At 49.6% G+C, this 16,668-nt stretch overlaps 1 protein-coding gene across 5 annotated transcripts in view; it reads left to right on the top strand.

Moving 5' to 3' along the window:
- The window catches only part of LOC140390028 (AMMECR1-like protein), a 113,262-nt gene that overhangs the window by 76,675 nt on the left and 19,919 nt on the right, over nt 1–16,668 (top strand). For all 5 annotated transcript variants that reach the window (XR_011934537.1, XM_072474869.1, XM_072474871.1 and 2 more), the window contains 2 exons: nt 12,474–12,584; nt 13,620–13,734. Coding sequence is in view for 4 of the 5 variants with exons in the window: in XM_072474869.1 (XP_072330970.1) it covers nt 12,474–12,584; nt 13,620–13,734 (226 nt within the window). In the remaining variant the exon portion in view is untranslated. The remainder of the gene's footprint in view (nt 1–12,473; nt 12,585–13,619; nt 13,735–16,668) is intronic.

Raw genomic sequence — 16,668 nt, forward strand, 5'->3', positions numbered from 1 at the left:
CTCCGGGTAATTCGAAAAGCAGTCCACGATCAGGACATAGTCTCTACCCAGTGTGTGGAACAGGTCGATGCCCACCTTGGTCCATGGTGACGTGACCAACTCATGGGGCTGCATGGTCTCATGTGGTTGGGCCGGCTGGAAGCGCTGACAAGTGGGGCAGTTGAGCACTGTTGGCTATGTCCTCATTGATGCCGGGCCAGTACACTGCCTCTCGGGCCTGTCGGTGGCACTTTTCCATGCCAAGGTGGCCCTCGTGTAGTTGTTCCAGGACGAGCTGGCGCATGCTATGCGGGATGACAATGCGGTCCAGTTTTCGAGGAACCCCGTCTACTACCGCCAGATCATCTCTGACATTATAGAACTGAGGGCATTGGTCGTTGAGCCACCCGCCTGTTAGGTGGCGCATGACACGCTGTAGCAAAGGGTCAGCCGCCGTCTCGCGGCGAATTTGGACGAGGCGTTCATCCGTGGCAGGTAGATTGGAGGCAGCGAATGCCACAGGGGCATCAACCTGGCAGACAAATCCCACTGGGTCACATGGAGTGTTGACTGCCCTGGAGAGAGCGTCAGCAATGATGAGGTCTTTGCCTGGGGTGTATACCAGCTGGAAGTCCTATATCGCCGGAGCTTGAGAAGAATACGCTGGAGGCGAGGCGTCATGTCGTTCAAGTCTTTCTGTATTATATTGACCAGCGGGCGATGGTCGGTCTCAACGGTGAATTGAGGAAGTCCGTAGACATAATCGTGAAACTTAACCACACCGGTCAGAAGGCCCAGGCACTCCTTTTCTATCTGTGCGTAGCGCTGCTCCGTGGGGGTCATGGCGCGTGACGCATTTGCAACGAGGGCCCATGATGAGGCCTCATCATGTTGAAGGAGCACTGCCCCAATGCCGGATTGGCTGGCATCGGTCGAAATTTTGGTCTCTTGCTGGATCAAAGAAAGCTAAGACCGGGGCCGTGGTGAGTTTTGTTTTGAGATCTTTTCATTCGCGCTCGTGGGCAGGGAGCTATTGGAAGTCTGTCATCTTCCGGACCAGGTTCCTGAGAGCCGTAGTATGAGAGGCGAGGTTAGGGATGAACTTCCCTAAAAAATTTACCATGCCCAGAAATCGGGGGACCGCCTTCTTGTCCTCTGGTGTTTTCATAGGTGTGATGGCAGCTACCTTGTCCGCCTCTGGCTACACACCCAACTGGGAGATGTGGTCCCCGAGGAACTTGAGTTCCGTCTGACCAAAAGAGCATTTGGCCCTGTTGAGGTGGAGGTCATGCTCATGTATACGTTTGAATACACGCTGGAGGCGACTGACATGCTCCTGCGGGGCGGTGGACCAAATGATTATGTCGTCGACATAGACGCGAACACCTTCAATGCCTTCCATCATTTGTTCCATAATCCTATGGAACACTTCTGAAGCAGATATGATCCCAAACGGCATCCTGTTGTAACAATATCTGCCAAAGGGGGTATTAAATGTGCAAAGTTTCCTGCTGGATTTGTCAAGCTGGATTTACCAGAATCCTTTTGAGGCGTCGAGTTTGGGGAAGAGCTTGGCGCGAGCCATCTCACATGTGAGCTCTTCGCGCTTGGGAATTGGATAATGCTCCCTCATGATATTGCGATTTAGATCCTTGGGATCAATGCAAATTCTCAATTCGCCGGAAGGCTTTTTTACACATACCATGGAACTGACCCAGTCGGTTGGTTCCGTGACTTTGGAAATCACTCCTTGGTTCTGGAGGTCCTGCAGCTGCTGCTTGAGGCGGTCCTTAAGGGGTGCTGGGACCCTGCGAAGTGCGTGCATCACAGGCGTGGCATTCTGTTTCAATAAGATCTTGTAGGTTTATGGGAGCGTGCCCATGCCTTCGAAGACGTTGTGGTGCTGGTCGATGATGGCATCGAGTTGCGCCCTGAAGTCAGTGTCCTGAAAGGCAGACGTGTCATCAGGAGAGAGAGAGTGAACTCTCTGAACTAGGTTCAACAGCTTGCATGCCTGCGTGCCAAGCAGGGAGGCTTTTGAGGAGCCCACGATTTCAAAGGGAAGGATGGCTTTGCGTGACCTGTGCGTCACTTCAAGTTGGCACGCGCCGCTGGCATCAGTGGCATTGCCATTGTAATCTAATAGCTGGCAGGCTGATGGAAGGCTGGTTTGACACGAAGGCTTTGGAGGTCAGTGAGATTGGCGGAGGCACCAGTGTCCAGGCGGAATCGTATTTGGGACTGGTTGACCGTCAGGGTGGCACACCACTCATCGTCTGGAGCGATGCTGTATACCGATAGAGGCTGGATTATTTGCTTCAGGGACACCCTGTTTTTTGTAATGATACCAACTTAAAAAGGCGCCTTCGGGTCCTCGGTGTCAATATCGGGTAGTAGGTCCGCATCGGACTCGGTGACCGTGGGTTGAATGGCCCGGACATTCCTGCGAGGCTGGCTGAAGTGATGTGAGTTGGCAGGCTGAGCTGCTCTGCATGAGGCAGCATAGTGTCCAAGTTTGCCACATCTCAGGCATTGTCGGGATTTGGCAGGGCATTGCCGCTTTAAATGGGCGGAGCCACAGTTGCCGCACGTCGGAGCGTCAGTACGTTCGCTGCACCACCTCGCATGCGCGGTGCGGTTGTACGTGGCGCGCGCCTGAGCATTACGTTCGTCGACGTCCCCTCGTTTGGTGCGCACAAGCACGGGAGTCCACGAAAAGCGCGCAAAATGGCCGCCCTCATCCCGGCTGAGGCCCTGAAGCTGCTCGATTGCTTGGACCCGTTCCGCCTCTTGGGGACCTTGCCGCGCTGTTTCAGCCGCTTGGATGTGGGAATACCGACTCGTGGCGTTTTCGTGTCGCACGCAGGTCTCTATGGCGGTCGCTAGGGGGAGCTGCTTTACCTTGAGGAGCTGCTGGCGTAGGGGGTCCGACTGAACACAGAAAACAATCTGGTCGCGTATCATGGAGTCGGAGGTGGGCCCGTAGCCACAGGACTGCGTAAAGATGCGGAGGTGGGTGAGGAAGGACTGGAAAGCTTCATCCTTACCCTGCAAACGCTTTTGGAATACACAGCGCTCAAAACTTTCATTCACCTCTATGCTGCAGTGAGTGTCAAACTTGAGGAGGACCGTCTTGAACTTTGTTTTATCTTCATCATCCGCAAAGGTGAGAGAATTGAAAATATGGATGGCATGGTCCCCGGCCGTGGATAGGAAGAGAGCGATCTTCCTGGTGTCTGAGGCAGCTTTCCGGTCTGTGGCTTCAAGGTAGAGCTGGAAGCGTTGTTTGAATATCTTCCAGTTGGCCCCTAGGTTACCGATGATGCGGAGCGGCGGCGGCGGGCGGACGCTGTCCATTTTGCAGGATGGCTGTCTGCTGGTGGAAGGCAGATCACTTGCAGGTAGGTCTAAGAAGTACTAATATCCCTCAACTCCTGGTATCATGATGTGTTGGGTGCTCTGGATCCGTGGAACACATACAGGCCACCAACACTTAAAATAGTGCAACACTATTTTATTAAGTTAGAAACTGTTGAACATACTTTCACTGTGGGTTAACACGATATTAGATTAAACTAAAAACCTATGCCTTGTCCTAACCAGTCTATGCACTCAGCACACGGTGAAGATCTGTGCTGCAGGCTGTGAGCTCTGTCCTACTAGGAGGCTGCAGCTTGAATGAGCGGGAACTCTGATGCCCCCTGTCTTTATAGTGCGTGTGCTCTAACTGGTGATTGGTTGCGATGTTGTGTGTGTTGATTGGTCCCGCTGTGTGTCCATCAGTGTGTGTGTGTATCTGCACCATGATATACTGGTGTATATTATGACACGGAGAATGTGCAAACTCCACACGGACAGTGACCCAGAGCCGGGATCGAACCTGGGACCTCGGCTCCGTGAGGCAGCATTGCTAACCACTGCGCCACCGTGCTGCCCTCTTGCCCTGCATACTTGCGGTGGACATTCACTGTCTGCACACTAATGCCTGTGTAAGATGGTGTCCATCACGTTTCACGTCACGAGTGTTTGTACGCCATGTGGATGCTATTTTTGAGCTCTGGAGACACTCGCAGCATTCAAAAAGTGGGTGCTACAAAATAGGTTCTCACCCCATATCTTTCATGAATGCCCTTTGTGCACTTCTCCAATCTTTTTGAAGGCTGCCTGATAAACACCTGTGAAGCAAAGCCAGGTGTGAATGATTAAGCTGCCTTAATTCATAGATAATATGGGTATGATCAAACTGGGTACAGGGGTTATATTGGTAGCTACCTAGCCGTCTCGACTAATAATCTCTGAGAAACTTGATCCACAATAAATATCCTTGTCCCAAGGATTAATTAAAGTGATAGGGAGTAAGAGTTAAATCAAATTACATTTAATCCAGTCTTTCATCTCTATCAAAATGTGGGAATTAATTTTGGTATTACCTTTCTTCCAGACTGATTCAAACTTCAAAACCTGACCACCTGCGTTTCTAACACCCAAGATTGTCTTTTTCAGTACTTTGTTTAAATTTCAGTTATATATCTGTCCCTTTACTTTCCTTTTGATTATGCCAATTCCATGTCACCTTCCCTGTGCAGTCAATTTAGGAGATCAGAACTCTGGGAAATTACTATCTGACATCCAATGACGAGCAAAAACTAGTTCTTTTAAAAAAAAATTAAAAAAAATGTGTATTCAAGTTTTTCAACACAATTTTTGACAACCCCCCCCCCCCCCCCCCAATAACAGAAGATAAAAGAAACGCAAACACAACAATTATACATTGTACAAAAAATTCACATTGGATTTCCTCATGTACAATAGCCCCCCCCATATGACATTTAAAGGTACTCGTAGGGAAGCCCCCCCCACCCACCCCCATTGCCCCCCCACCCGAGGGTTGCTGCTGCTGCTGCTGACCTGCTAACGTTCCGCGAGATAGTCTAGGAACAGTTGCCACCGCCTGAAGAACCCCTGCACAGACCCTCGTAAGGCAAACTTTATCCTCTCCAGCTTAATGAACTCTGCCATATCATTTATCCAGGCTTCCACACTGGGGGGCTTCGTGTCCTTCCATAATAACAAGATCCTCTGCCGGGCTACCAGGGACGCAAAGGCCAGGATACCGGCCTCTTTCGCCTCCTGCACTCCCGGCTCGTCCGTTACCCCAAATAATGCCAACCCCCAACTCGGCTTGACCTGGACTTTCACCACCTTGTACATAGTCCTCGCAAGACCCCTCCAAAACCACTCCAGTGCCGGGCACGACCAGAACATGTGGACGTGATTTGCCGGACTCCCCGAGCACCTCCCACACCTGTCCTCCACCCCAAAGAACCTACTCATCCTCGCCCCTGTCATATGCGCTCTGTGAACAACCTTGAATTGTATTAGGCTAATCCTGGCTCAAGAGGAGGAAGAATTAACCCTACTCAGGGCATCAGCCCACAGACCCTCATCTATCTCATCCCCAATCTCCTCCTCCCACTTGCCCTTTACCTCCTCTACCGCGGCCTCCTCCTCCTCTTTCAGCTCCTGGCAGATCACCGAGACCCTGCGCTCTCCAACCCATACACCCGAAATCACCCTGTCCTGGGTCCCCTGTGCCGGGAGCAGCGGGAATTCCCTCACCTGCCATCTCACAAACGCCCTCACTTGCATATACCTGAAAGCATTCCCCGGGGGTAACCCAAACTTCTCCTCCAGCGCCCCTAGGCTCGCAAACGTCCCATCTATGAACAGGTCCCCATTTCTCCTAATCCCTGCCTGATGCCAGCTCCGAAATCCCCCATCCACCCTTCCCGGGACGAACCGATGATTCTCCCGAATCGGGGACCCAACCGAGGCTCCCACCTCACCCCTGTGTCGCCTCCACTGTCCCCAGATCTTCAGCGTTGCCGCCACCACCGGACTCGTGGTGTACCTTGTCGGCGAGAGCGGCAGCGGTGCCGTCACCAGCGCCCTCAGGCTCGTGCTCACACAGGACGCCATCTCCAACCTCTTCCACGTCACCCCCCTCTCCCTCCATTACCCACTTACGGATCATCGCCACATTGGCTTCCCAATAGTATCCGCACAGATTCGGCAGAGCCAGCCCCCCCCCTGTCCCTACCCCGCTCCACTTTACTCTCGGGATCTTATTTGCCCACACGAAACCCATGATGCTCCTGCTTACCCGTTTGAAAAAGGCCTTGGGAATCATAATGGGAAGGCACTGGAACACAAATCGAAACCTCAGGAGGACCACCATTTTAACCGACTGCACCCTGCCCGCCAGCGAGAGTGGCAGCACATCCCATCTTTTAAAATCCCCCTCCATCTGCTCCACCAACTGCGTCAAATTGAGTTTGTGCAGGGCCCCCCAACTCCCAGCCACCTGGATCGCTAAGTACCGAAAGCTCCTTTCCGCCCTTTTCAGCGGCAGGTCGTCTATCCCCCTTCTCTGGTCCCCCAGATGCACCACAAAGAGCTCATTTTTCCCTACATTCAACTTGTACCACGAGAAGTCCCCAAACTCCCTTAGGATCCGCATGACCTCCGCCATCCCCTCCACTGGGTCTGCCACATACAGCAACAGGTCGTCCGCATATAGCGACACCCAATGTTCCTCTCCCCCTCGGACCAGTCCCCTCCATTCCCTGGACTTCCTTAGTGCCATGGCCAAGGGCTCAATTGCCAGTGCAAACAGCAAGGGGGACAGGGGGCACCCCTGCCTAGTCCCTCGGTATAGCTGAAAGTACTCTGACCTCCGCCGATTCGTAGCCACGCTTGCCACCGGGGCTCTATATAACAATCTGACCCAGCCGATAAACCCCTCCCCGAACCCAAACCTCCGCAACACTTCCCAAAGATACTCCCACTCCACCCGGTCAAAAGCCTTCTCCACGTCCATAGCTGCCACTACCTCCGCTTCTCCCTCCACCGGGGGCATCATAATCACGTTGAGGAGCCTCCGCACGTTAGTATTTAGCTGCCTGCCCTTTACGAACCCCGTCTGGTCCTCATGAATTACCCCCGGGACACAGTCCTCGTTTCTCGTAGCCAGCACTTTTGCCAGCAACTTAGCATCCACATTAAGGAGCGAGATCGGTCTATACGACCCACACTGCAGTGGGTCCTTGTCCCGCTTCAGGATCAGTGAGATCAGCACCCCGGACATTGTCAGGGGCAAGGCCCCCCCCCCCCCCCCCAATCCTCCCTAGCCTTATTGAAAGTCCTCACTAGCAACGGGCCTAGCAGATCCGCGTACTTCTTATAAAACTCGACCGGGAACACTTCCGGCCCCGGGGCCTTCCCCGCCTGCATGCTCCCCAATCCTTTAACCAGCTCCTCCAGCCCTATTGCCGCCCCTAAACCAGCCACCTCCTGCTCCTCGACCCTCGGGAACCTCAGCTGATCCAAGAATCGTCGCATCCCCTCTTCCCCCGCTGGGGGCTCAGATCTGTACAAACCCCCATAAAAGTCCCTAAATACCTAAGTTATTCTCACCGCACTCCACACCGTATTCCCCCGTCTATCCTTAATTCCACCTATCTCCCTCGCTGCCTCCCTCTTACGAAGCTGGTGTGCCAGCATCCGACTCACCTTCTCCCCATACTCATCCATCGCCCCCTGCGCCTTCCTCCAGTGTGCCTCTGCTTCCCCTGTGGTCAACAGGTCGAACTCCGCTGGAGATTCCGTCGCTCCCTGAGTAGCCCCTCCTCGGGGGGGGGCCCCTGCATATCTCCTATCCACCCTTAAAATCTCCCCCACCAACCTCTCCCTCTCCCTCCCCTCTCTCTTCTCCCTATGGGCCCTAATGGAGATTAGCTCTCCCCTAACCACCGCCTTTAGCGCCTCCCAGACTACCCCCACCTGCACCTCCCCGTTGTCGTTGGCCTCCAAATATCTTTAAATGCACCCCCGCACCCGCCCACACACCACCTCATCTGCCAACAGTCCCACATTCAGGCGCACAACGGGTGCTGGTCCCTCTCCTCCCCCAACTCCAGCTCCACCCAGTGCGGGGTGTGGTCTGAGATGGCTATGGCCGAGTACTCCGTTCCCTCCACTTTCGGGATTAGCGCCCTGCTCAGAACAAAAAAAATCTATCCGGGAGTAGGCTCTATGGACGTGGGAGACGAATGAAAATCCCATGGCCTGGGGCCTGACAAACCTCCATGGGTCCACTCCTCCATCTGGTCCATAAATCCCCTAAGCACCTTATCCGCAGTCAGCCTCCTACCCGTCCTGGACCTAGAGCCATCCAATGCCGGGTCCAGCACCGTGTTGAAATCCCCCCCCCATTATTAAGCTTCCTACCCCCAGGTCCGGAATCCGACCCAGCATGCGCTTCATAAATCCGGCATTATCCCAATTCGGAGCATATACATTTAAGAGTACCACCCGCACGCCCTGAGGCCTACCGCTCACCATCACATATCGACCTCCACTATCCACTACAATGTTCATTGCCTCAAACGACTCCCGCTTTCCCACTAGTATTGCAACCCCTCTGTTCTTCGCATCCAGTCCCGAATGGAACACCTGTCCTACCCATCCCTTTCTCAGCCTAACCTGATCTGCCACCTTCAAATGTGTCTCCTGAAGCATAACCACGTCTGCCTTCAGTCCCTTTAAGCGCGTGAACACCCGGGCCCTCTTGACCGGCCGGTTCAGGCCCCTCACATTCCAAGTTATCAGCCGGATTGGGGGGCTGCCCCCCCCCCCCCCCAGACTAGCCATCTCCTTTTCTAGGCCAGTCACGTGCCCACACCTCCCGCACCCTCCAGTCCCCCAGACGGCGGACCCCCGCCCCAACCACCTCTCCTACTTCCAGCTCCCTTTGGCCAATGCAGCAGCAACCCTATCCCCCCCCTTTACCCCCCTCTCCCCCCGCTAGCTCCACATCTAGCCCTTTTGCTCCCCCCATACCACTCCCGTAAGTCAGCTGACTCCTGCTGACCCCGGCCTCTCCCGCCATTCCATTGACCCCCTCCAGTGTGAGAATTCCCCCTCCCCCTCCCTGGCAGTCAGTGTGCGCCCCCCTCCACCACCCCCCCCCCTCCGCCCCCGAACCCGTCCTTCTCTAGCGCGGGAAAAAGCCCGCGCTTTCCTGAGCTGGCCCCGCCCCCTCTGGCGCAGCTCCTTTTGCGGCCTTACCCCAATTCCCCTCCCCGGGCCTCCACTCCCCCTCTTCCCTCGTGGGGGTCTGCCCCTCCAGCACCGATGCACACACTCTCCCACAGTCTCTCCCATCAAATCCCTTCACCCATCCCCACCCAGCACCCCAACAAAAAGAACATTCCCCAAACGTAGCAAGCACAGCAAACATCCCCCCCACACCAAACCCTCAATCGGAGTCCAACTTTTCAGTCCGTATGAAGCTACATGCCTCATCAGGCGTTTTGAAGTAGTGGTGTCGATCCTGGAATGTGACCCACAGTCGCGCTGGCTGCAGCATACCGAACTATACACCCAGCTTCCTTTTGAACATTTGTAGTGAATCTGCACCCCTTTTATGAGTCATCAATCCACCCAAAGGCCGTGGACCCAGTGGGGGAAAATAAACCTCCTGACTTTGAACTACTTCTACACTTAGCTAGCTTGTATCCATAGCCTTTCATCGTTCATTACTTATCAAATAATCTGTCCACAGGTGCACAGTTTAGCCTTTCTAACGTCTGTTTCTCTGGAGTAAAAAGACAAAGTTCTTGAGCTGATCGGTGACAACTAAAGCCTTTCAAACTAGGTTGATAGAATCATAGAATTTACAGTGCAGAAGGAGGCCATTCGGCCCATCGAGTCTGCACCGGCCCTTACAAAGAGCACCCTCCTGAAGCCCACATATCTACCTTACCCCATAACCCAGTAACTCCCACTTAACACTTTTTGGACACTAAGGGCAATTTAGCATGGCCAATCCACCTAACCTAACTGTGGGAGGAAACCGGAGCACCCGGAGGAAACCCACACAGACATGGGGGGGGGGAACATGCAGACTCTGCACAGACTGTGAACCAGCGGGAATCGAAACTGGGACCCTGGAGCTGCGAAGCAACTGTGCTAACCACTATGCTACCGTGCTGCCCAAAAATTAACCCTCCTCTGAACCTTTTCTTGGGGCCTTTGAAACTTCCACCAATCCAGGGGGCCTGCACTGCTGCATTGCATTGTGATTTTCTTTTCTCCTCAAGGTTATTGACACAAAAACAGATCTTTGTGTCACCTGAAAACTTGTGGACGGTTCCCATAACGTCTTCCAGAGCACTAAATTGCGAAGTGTAATGGCACTCGCACCATTTGTGACTGGTCTGCACATGGAGCCACTATCAATAACGGCGATCCTTTGTCACAAAAACCTGATGTCACCTACCACTCATTGAGTACCTGAAGAACGGAACTAAAAACTAATGCACTTGACATTCTTCAAAATAACTAGGGCTAATTCTAAAGTATGAGAATCACAAATATAAAGATGGAATATCTGAGCAAATAGACTACCCATGGAGAATTCTCCTTGGTAACACTCTACCAATCAGAGTCCACTTGCCAATCAATCAGCATTCTCTTCTCATGCAGTCTGATGTTGTTGTTGTTACCCCTGACATTGATATTATTGGGATTGTCCTGATGAGTGCAAAATTAATAGCTTTGACAAAATACCACTCTTTTCAGCAATACCCAGGCTCGATACTACCAAATGATTATTTATATTGGATGCAAGAGTTTGCTGAATATTTGGGAGTTATAGCTAATTATCTGGCCCTAGGGGTAACTATTTCTGAATAATCAACCTACTTCTGAATATTCAAATGCTGGATCTAATTCTAGAATATCTATTCAGTGGATTTAATTCCAGAATATCCAGAATGTTTCCTGCTAAACTGCACTGATGTGCGGCTGCACAGTAGCTGAAAGGTACTGCGCAGGCCTTATTCTGGGATTAAATAATGCATTTGCTGCTGGGGAAGAAAATTTGAATGGATTGTGCACTGGCCAGGGGCTGGTTTAGCTCAGTGGGCTAAATAGCTGGCTTGTAATACAGAACAATATCAGCAGCGCGGGTTCAATTCCCGTACCAGCCTCACCGAACAGGCGCTGGAATGTGGCGACTAGGGCTTTTCACAGTAACTTCATTGAGGCCTACTTGTGACAATAAGCGATTATTATTAAGAGTGGACCAGCGACAACAACTAAATTTTAAAGGATACAGCGCTGATCAGTGGCCTTAATTCTAGAAACCCTGAGGCTCAAAACTCATCCCAGTATATCTGCAACCACATTGCAGAGCATTAGATATAATAATTCCCATTTGTGTTTGAGATGTAGGTCTAATTCCATGATATCTGGAGTTCCAATCTCAGACGCTGTAGGCATGAGCAAATTCCTGAATGTTGGAGACATGGTGCCAATTGCAGTTCTCAGGTTATTTGAAGCAAAGCGTTATACAGCCCAGCACATGATTATCTGTGATTCTGCGCCACGCGACTGCTTCTGGAATATCTGGAGCAATTGGGCCAATTCAAGAATATTTGTGATACTAGGCAATCCCGGAATATCTAGAACCGGTGTAATTGCTAACTCCATAATATTTGAGGTACTGGCCAATTGACAATATACCTGGGGTTTGGAACTAATTCTATAATTTCTGAGGTTACAGAGTATTTTCCAAATGCCAGACGCACATAGTAATTCCAGAATATCTAGAGGTATTGCAGATAATCTTGGAGACTGAACCAGAAATATCAGATAATTATCAGATAATTACCGAATTATCTGGGTATGCGTGTCATTCCATACTGCCGTCCTACTGAGCACTGTTGTAGCAGAATATTTGCAGCACCAGATTATATGCAGAATATCTGTAGTAGCAGATTATATCCTGAATATCTGTGTAGTTACAGAATATGCATTGTGCCAATAGTAGGAACAGATTATGCATGGAATATCTGTAGTCCAAGATTCTGCTCAAAGATCTGTAGTATCACAATAGCTGCAGTACTCAATCACCCCCTGAATATCTGTTGCATACGCCCAGAACTTGATTATATCTGAATATTCATAATGTCTGTAGTCTCAGTTGCACACTGAAGATCTGTGGAACCAGAATATATCTTTAATATGCATATTTCCAGATTATACAGGAATATCTGCAGTACCAGAATATGCATACCACCATCTTGTTCACACGGTATCTTGGCTGCAGGGGCTACTTAAGAATGTTCTGAGTTATCTGGCTATTCCCAAATATCTGATATGCAGGGATAATGCCTGTGTTTGAGGAATATGGATTTACCCCAATATATCTGAAGTTCTCCGAGCTCTCTGCAGGATATTTGGGTCATACGTTTAAGGTCTGAATTCCCAAGGGACCACAGTCACCCTCCAATATTCGAGGCACTGGGCTTCCTGTCTGCATTTTAGATTAATCTGTACAGTAGAGTCTCGTGTCAGGTGTTTGTGTTCTGTGCAATCCATATGACCTGATTCTATTATGTAGGAATGAATGGCTTTGTGTTTTCCAGCCCATTGTTTGTAACGTGGAAGATGGGCCGTGATAAACGTCTGCGAGGCTGCATTGGGACCTTCTCTGCCATGAACCTCCATTCAGGACTCAGGGAATACACACTTACCAGGTAAGAACATCTAAGCTCTCTAAGTAATAATAAGAAATCCAAGATGGGGACGAAAGGATCATCTTGCCAATGTGAAAATATGCTCAGCAGCCCCTCCGCTTTGCAGTAATATAACTAGCCGAGACTAGTTGGGCTGAATGTCTGTGCTGTATAGTCTATGTCATTTATAACTGTGTTGGATAGTGGTTTATTTCATGCACATGGTGCTGTTGGGGCCACTGTAAATGGAAATTCTGGAATTCGCCATATCAGAGGGCTGAATGTCACATAGTGAAAGGCAGATTTTGTAATAACAAAGAACAAAGCTGGTGGCACCCACCACCCTCTGCGTAAAAAACTTTCCACGCACATCTCCCTTAAACTTTCCCCCTCTCACCTTGAAATTGTGACCCCTTGTAATTGACACCCCCAATGTGTAACAGTTGGTAAGACTGCAGGCAGAGAGCTTGAGGTGGCCTATGGTGCTAGTGGTAACCCAAGTACCCCTGACTGGAATAGGGAACCAAAAGCTTGTGTAGTTCTTGACTGGGTGACCTGCAGCTCCTAATGTTTGGGGAGGGCAACGGAATCTGTATAGGTCCTGACTGAAAGGAATATACTGTATAAGTCTCCCAACTGAAGGAACGAAAATCAGCATGCCCTTTGGTTTGGTGAGGTGGGGTTAACTGGAGTAATAACCTTTGCAGTTTATGATTTTGTTGGAGGTGGGGGGATGCTGCGTGGTAGCATGTAAGACACTTACACGTTCTGAAAGAGACACATTCCTAACATTCAGTGGAGACCCCATAAATACACACAGACTGAAACTATGGTTGTTGGATTAAGAGGTTTATGCTTGTAATGGGCATCTCTGCAAATAAATGAAAAAGTGTGTAAAGAGTTTCTCCAGTTCTATTGTTCATCAACTATCTTTCTGGATTATAACAGATCCCACAAATCATCATTACCCAGATTCTTAGCTTCTTCATTCATAATGGTCTATCAATAATCTGAAAGATCCAGCCTAATCTTGTTGATATCTTTCTCTGCTCACAGTGCCCTTAAGGACAGCCGCTTCCCCCCGCTGACTCGTGAGGAACTTCCCAAACTCTTCTGCTCTGTTTCGCTGCTCACTAATTTCGAGGATGCCAGTGATTACCTGGACTGGGAGGTAATGGAATTCCAGTTCAAATTTGCTATCACCACAGGAGGCTGAGGTGGGGGAGTGTTTAATGGGAAGTGTTTTTAATACATTTTTCTCCTGTGCTCTCCCTTAATCTCCCAAAGGTGCCGAGTTGTTCTAGAATACGTTGCCCTGGGATGCAGACAACTTTATGGTATCTGAAACATTTAAGCCTAGATGTTGGGTGTTGACGTGTGGCGGAAATGGGTTTTATTACAGCAGAACTGGATCCTGATCTTATCTGCTATCTGCCCATGCATATTCCAGCAGGGCCATTTTATGGTGGTGTTTCTTGATGCATGAAAGCCCACTGTTGTTCCTACAAATCAAACCAATTGGAAATCTACACCCACCCTTTCAGGTCTTTGTTATCTCCCTTATGGTGTTCAACTGTGCTGATAGGACCACATCCTATTTAACTGTTTCTGACACCGGGGGAATTGCTCAGATTTAACCGGCTGTGTCGACCATGGCTCAATTGGAAGTATTCTTGCCTCTGAGTCAGAATGCGGTGTGTTTTTAAAAAAATTTGTTCATGGGATGTGGGCATTTATTGCCCATCCCTAATTACCTTGGAGGTGGTAGTGTGTTGCCTTTTTGAACCAATGAAGTCCATATGGTGCAGGAATACCCACTGTGCTGTTGGGAATGGGGTTCCAGGATTTTGACCCAGCCACAGTGAAGGAATGGCTATCTAGTCCCCAGTCAGGATGGTATGTGATTTGGAGGGAAACTTGGAGGGTGGTGTGCTCCCCTGCGTCTGCTGCCCTTGTCATTCTCGGTGGTAGAGATTGCAAGTCTGGAAGGTGCTGTTGAAGGAGCCTTTGTGAGTTGCTGCAGTACAAGTTGAAGGTGGTGCACACGACTGCTACTGCGTAGGCATTCAAGCTCTGATCCAAAGAATTTAGCACATAATCCAGGCTGATTCTTCAGTCCAATACTGAGGTAACGCTGCACCTTTAAGAAGTATTGCGTTTGAATGAGATATTAAAATGTATTTTCCATGCTATTAATGGCTCATCGTGATCAACATTATTTGTCAATCACTCCTACTAAAAAATTGTCTCGTTATTTATTTATTGAACCTTGCTGTACACAACTTGTTTCTGCGTTACCCTACAAAACAACAGTGATCATATTTCAGAAAGTGTGGTTGTGAAGCATTTTGTGATGTACTGAAGCCATGACGGATGCTATACAAATGCAAGATGTCTTTTCAACTAAAAGTACAAAACCTACCAGTGTAGAATGCTAGTAAGATCCCCACTGCTCATCTGTCTAGGGGATAAATAATTACTGAGTCAGTGAACAATCTACGAGCACAAATTTGTGTACTTGCTAGGCACTTGTCATGTACTGGGAGCTGTTGTATTTCATCTTTGCAGCAAGCTTCGGTTGCTTCAGAGAAATTCCATGTACCACTTTAGACGCGGTGTGATTTTGCCCAAGAACTCTCCTTCCCTTTTAGCCATCTTAACAAGACCGAATCAGATAGCAGTTTGCTTAAGAATGCAGCAAGAAACCAATTTGTCACAGCAACTGCTGCCAAGTCCTTTTTTTATTGTCGAGTGCCACAAAAGACTGGTGTCAAGGCAGCTCAGTGATCTTCCTCTTTTAGTCCAGTTGCGCACAGCATAGAAACTGAGAGTCTCTGACTTGGTAGTCACTTTGTCTTGGGGACCAACTTTCTGAGCAAGCTGTCAAAGGACTGCTATCTTAACAAAGAAAGGATCAGGCTTCAAGTCTGAGGCTTCCAGGGTGATCCTGAGAGAGCTTAACAGGGTAGATGCTGAGAGGATATTTCCTCTTGTGGTGGACTCTAGATCTATAGTGCACAATTTCAAAATTAAGGGTCCCTCACATAAGATGAAGAGGAATTTCTTCTCCCAGTGGATTGGTCATTGGAATTCACTTCCTCAGAGATCAATAGGGGCTGGGTCATTCAATATGATCAGGGCGGAGTTAGATGGATTTTTGATTGAAAAGGGAGTTGAGGTTTGATTGAAAAGGGAGTCAAGGTGATAGGGGAAAGGCAGGAAAGTGGAGTTAAGGCCACATCAGCCATTATATTATTGACTGGTGGTGCAGGCTTGAGGGGCTGAATGGCCCATTCCTCTAATTTCTTATATTCTTATGTAGCAATTAGGAAAGTAAAGCAATGTTGAGCTACAAAGAGGTAATTGATCACCCCGCCTCTCCAAATCCACATAACGTGTAAACTAGCAATGGAAGCAGCGAGCATTGCTGGCTTTGGAATTGGCATCATCTTTAAAGATCTCAACGTAGAATTTCCAGTCATCTAAGAGGCGATTTAAAAAACACGATGCAGGATCATTTGGAGATGCACCTACAGTCTCAATGATTTTCCGTATAGTAGAAGGATTCTAATAGCCATGATCTAGTCAAGTTGAGCCCTGGAGGCCCCAACTTTCACTGGAAGTAGGAGATGGTCTCTGAGCAGGGTCAGATCATAAGAACATAAGAACTAGGAGCAGGAGTAGGCAATCTTGCCCCTCGAGCCTGCTCCACCATTCAATGAGATCATGGCTGATCTTTTGTGGACTCAGCTCCACTTTCCGGCCCGAACACCATAACCCTTAATCCCTTTATTCTTCAAAAAACTATCTATCTTTATCTTAAAAATCCCAGGGACTATATTTGTATTTGGCTCATAGGTTGTTCAGCTTAATGTGTTGCCATGGAACCTTAGTTGGCAGTCATTGGTCATTCTGTGGGTGCAGTCTAACAGCCTCCTCGTGCCTGACCTTGTGGCGTGGCGAGGCTTTAGACAAATGAAACGTCTTACGAGATTCATCCAAACCACATGAGATGTTGTGATCTGGATCTCGCCCTCGCTGGGAGGCCTGAAAAGATAGGGACCCCACGGTGGGGCGTCCTCACTTGGTGGGGGGTGGGGGGGGG

This window comes from Scyliorhinus torazame, chromosome 14, assembly GCF_047496885.1.
Source record: "Scyliorhinus torazame isolate Kashiwa2021f chromosome 14, sScyTor2.1, whole genome shotgun sequence".
NCBI lineage: Eukaryota > Metazoa > Chordata > Chondrichthyes > Carcharhiniformes > Scyliorhinidae > Scyliorhinus > Scyliorhinus torazame.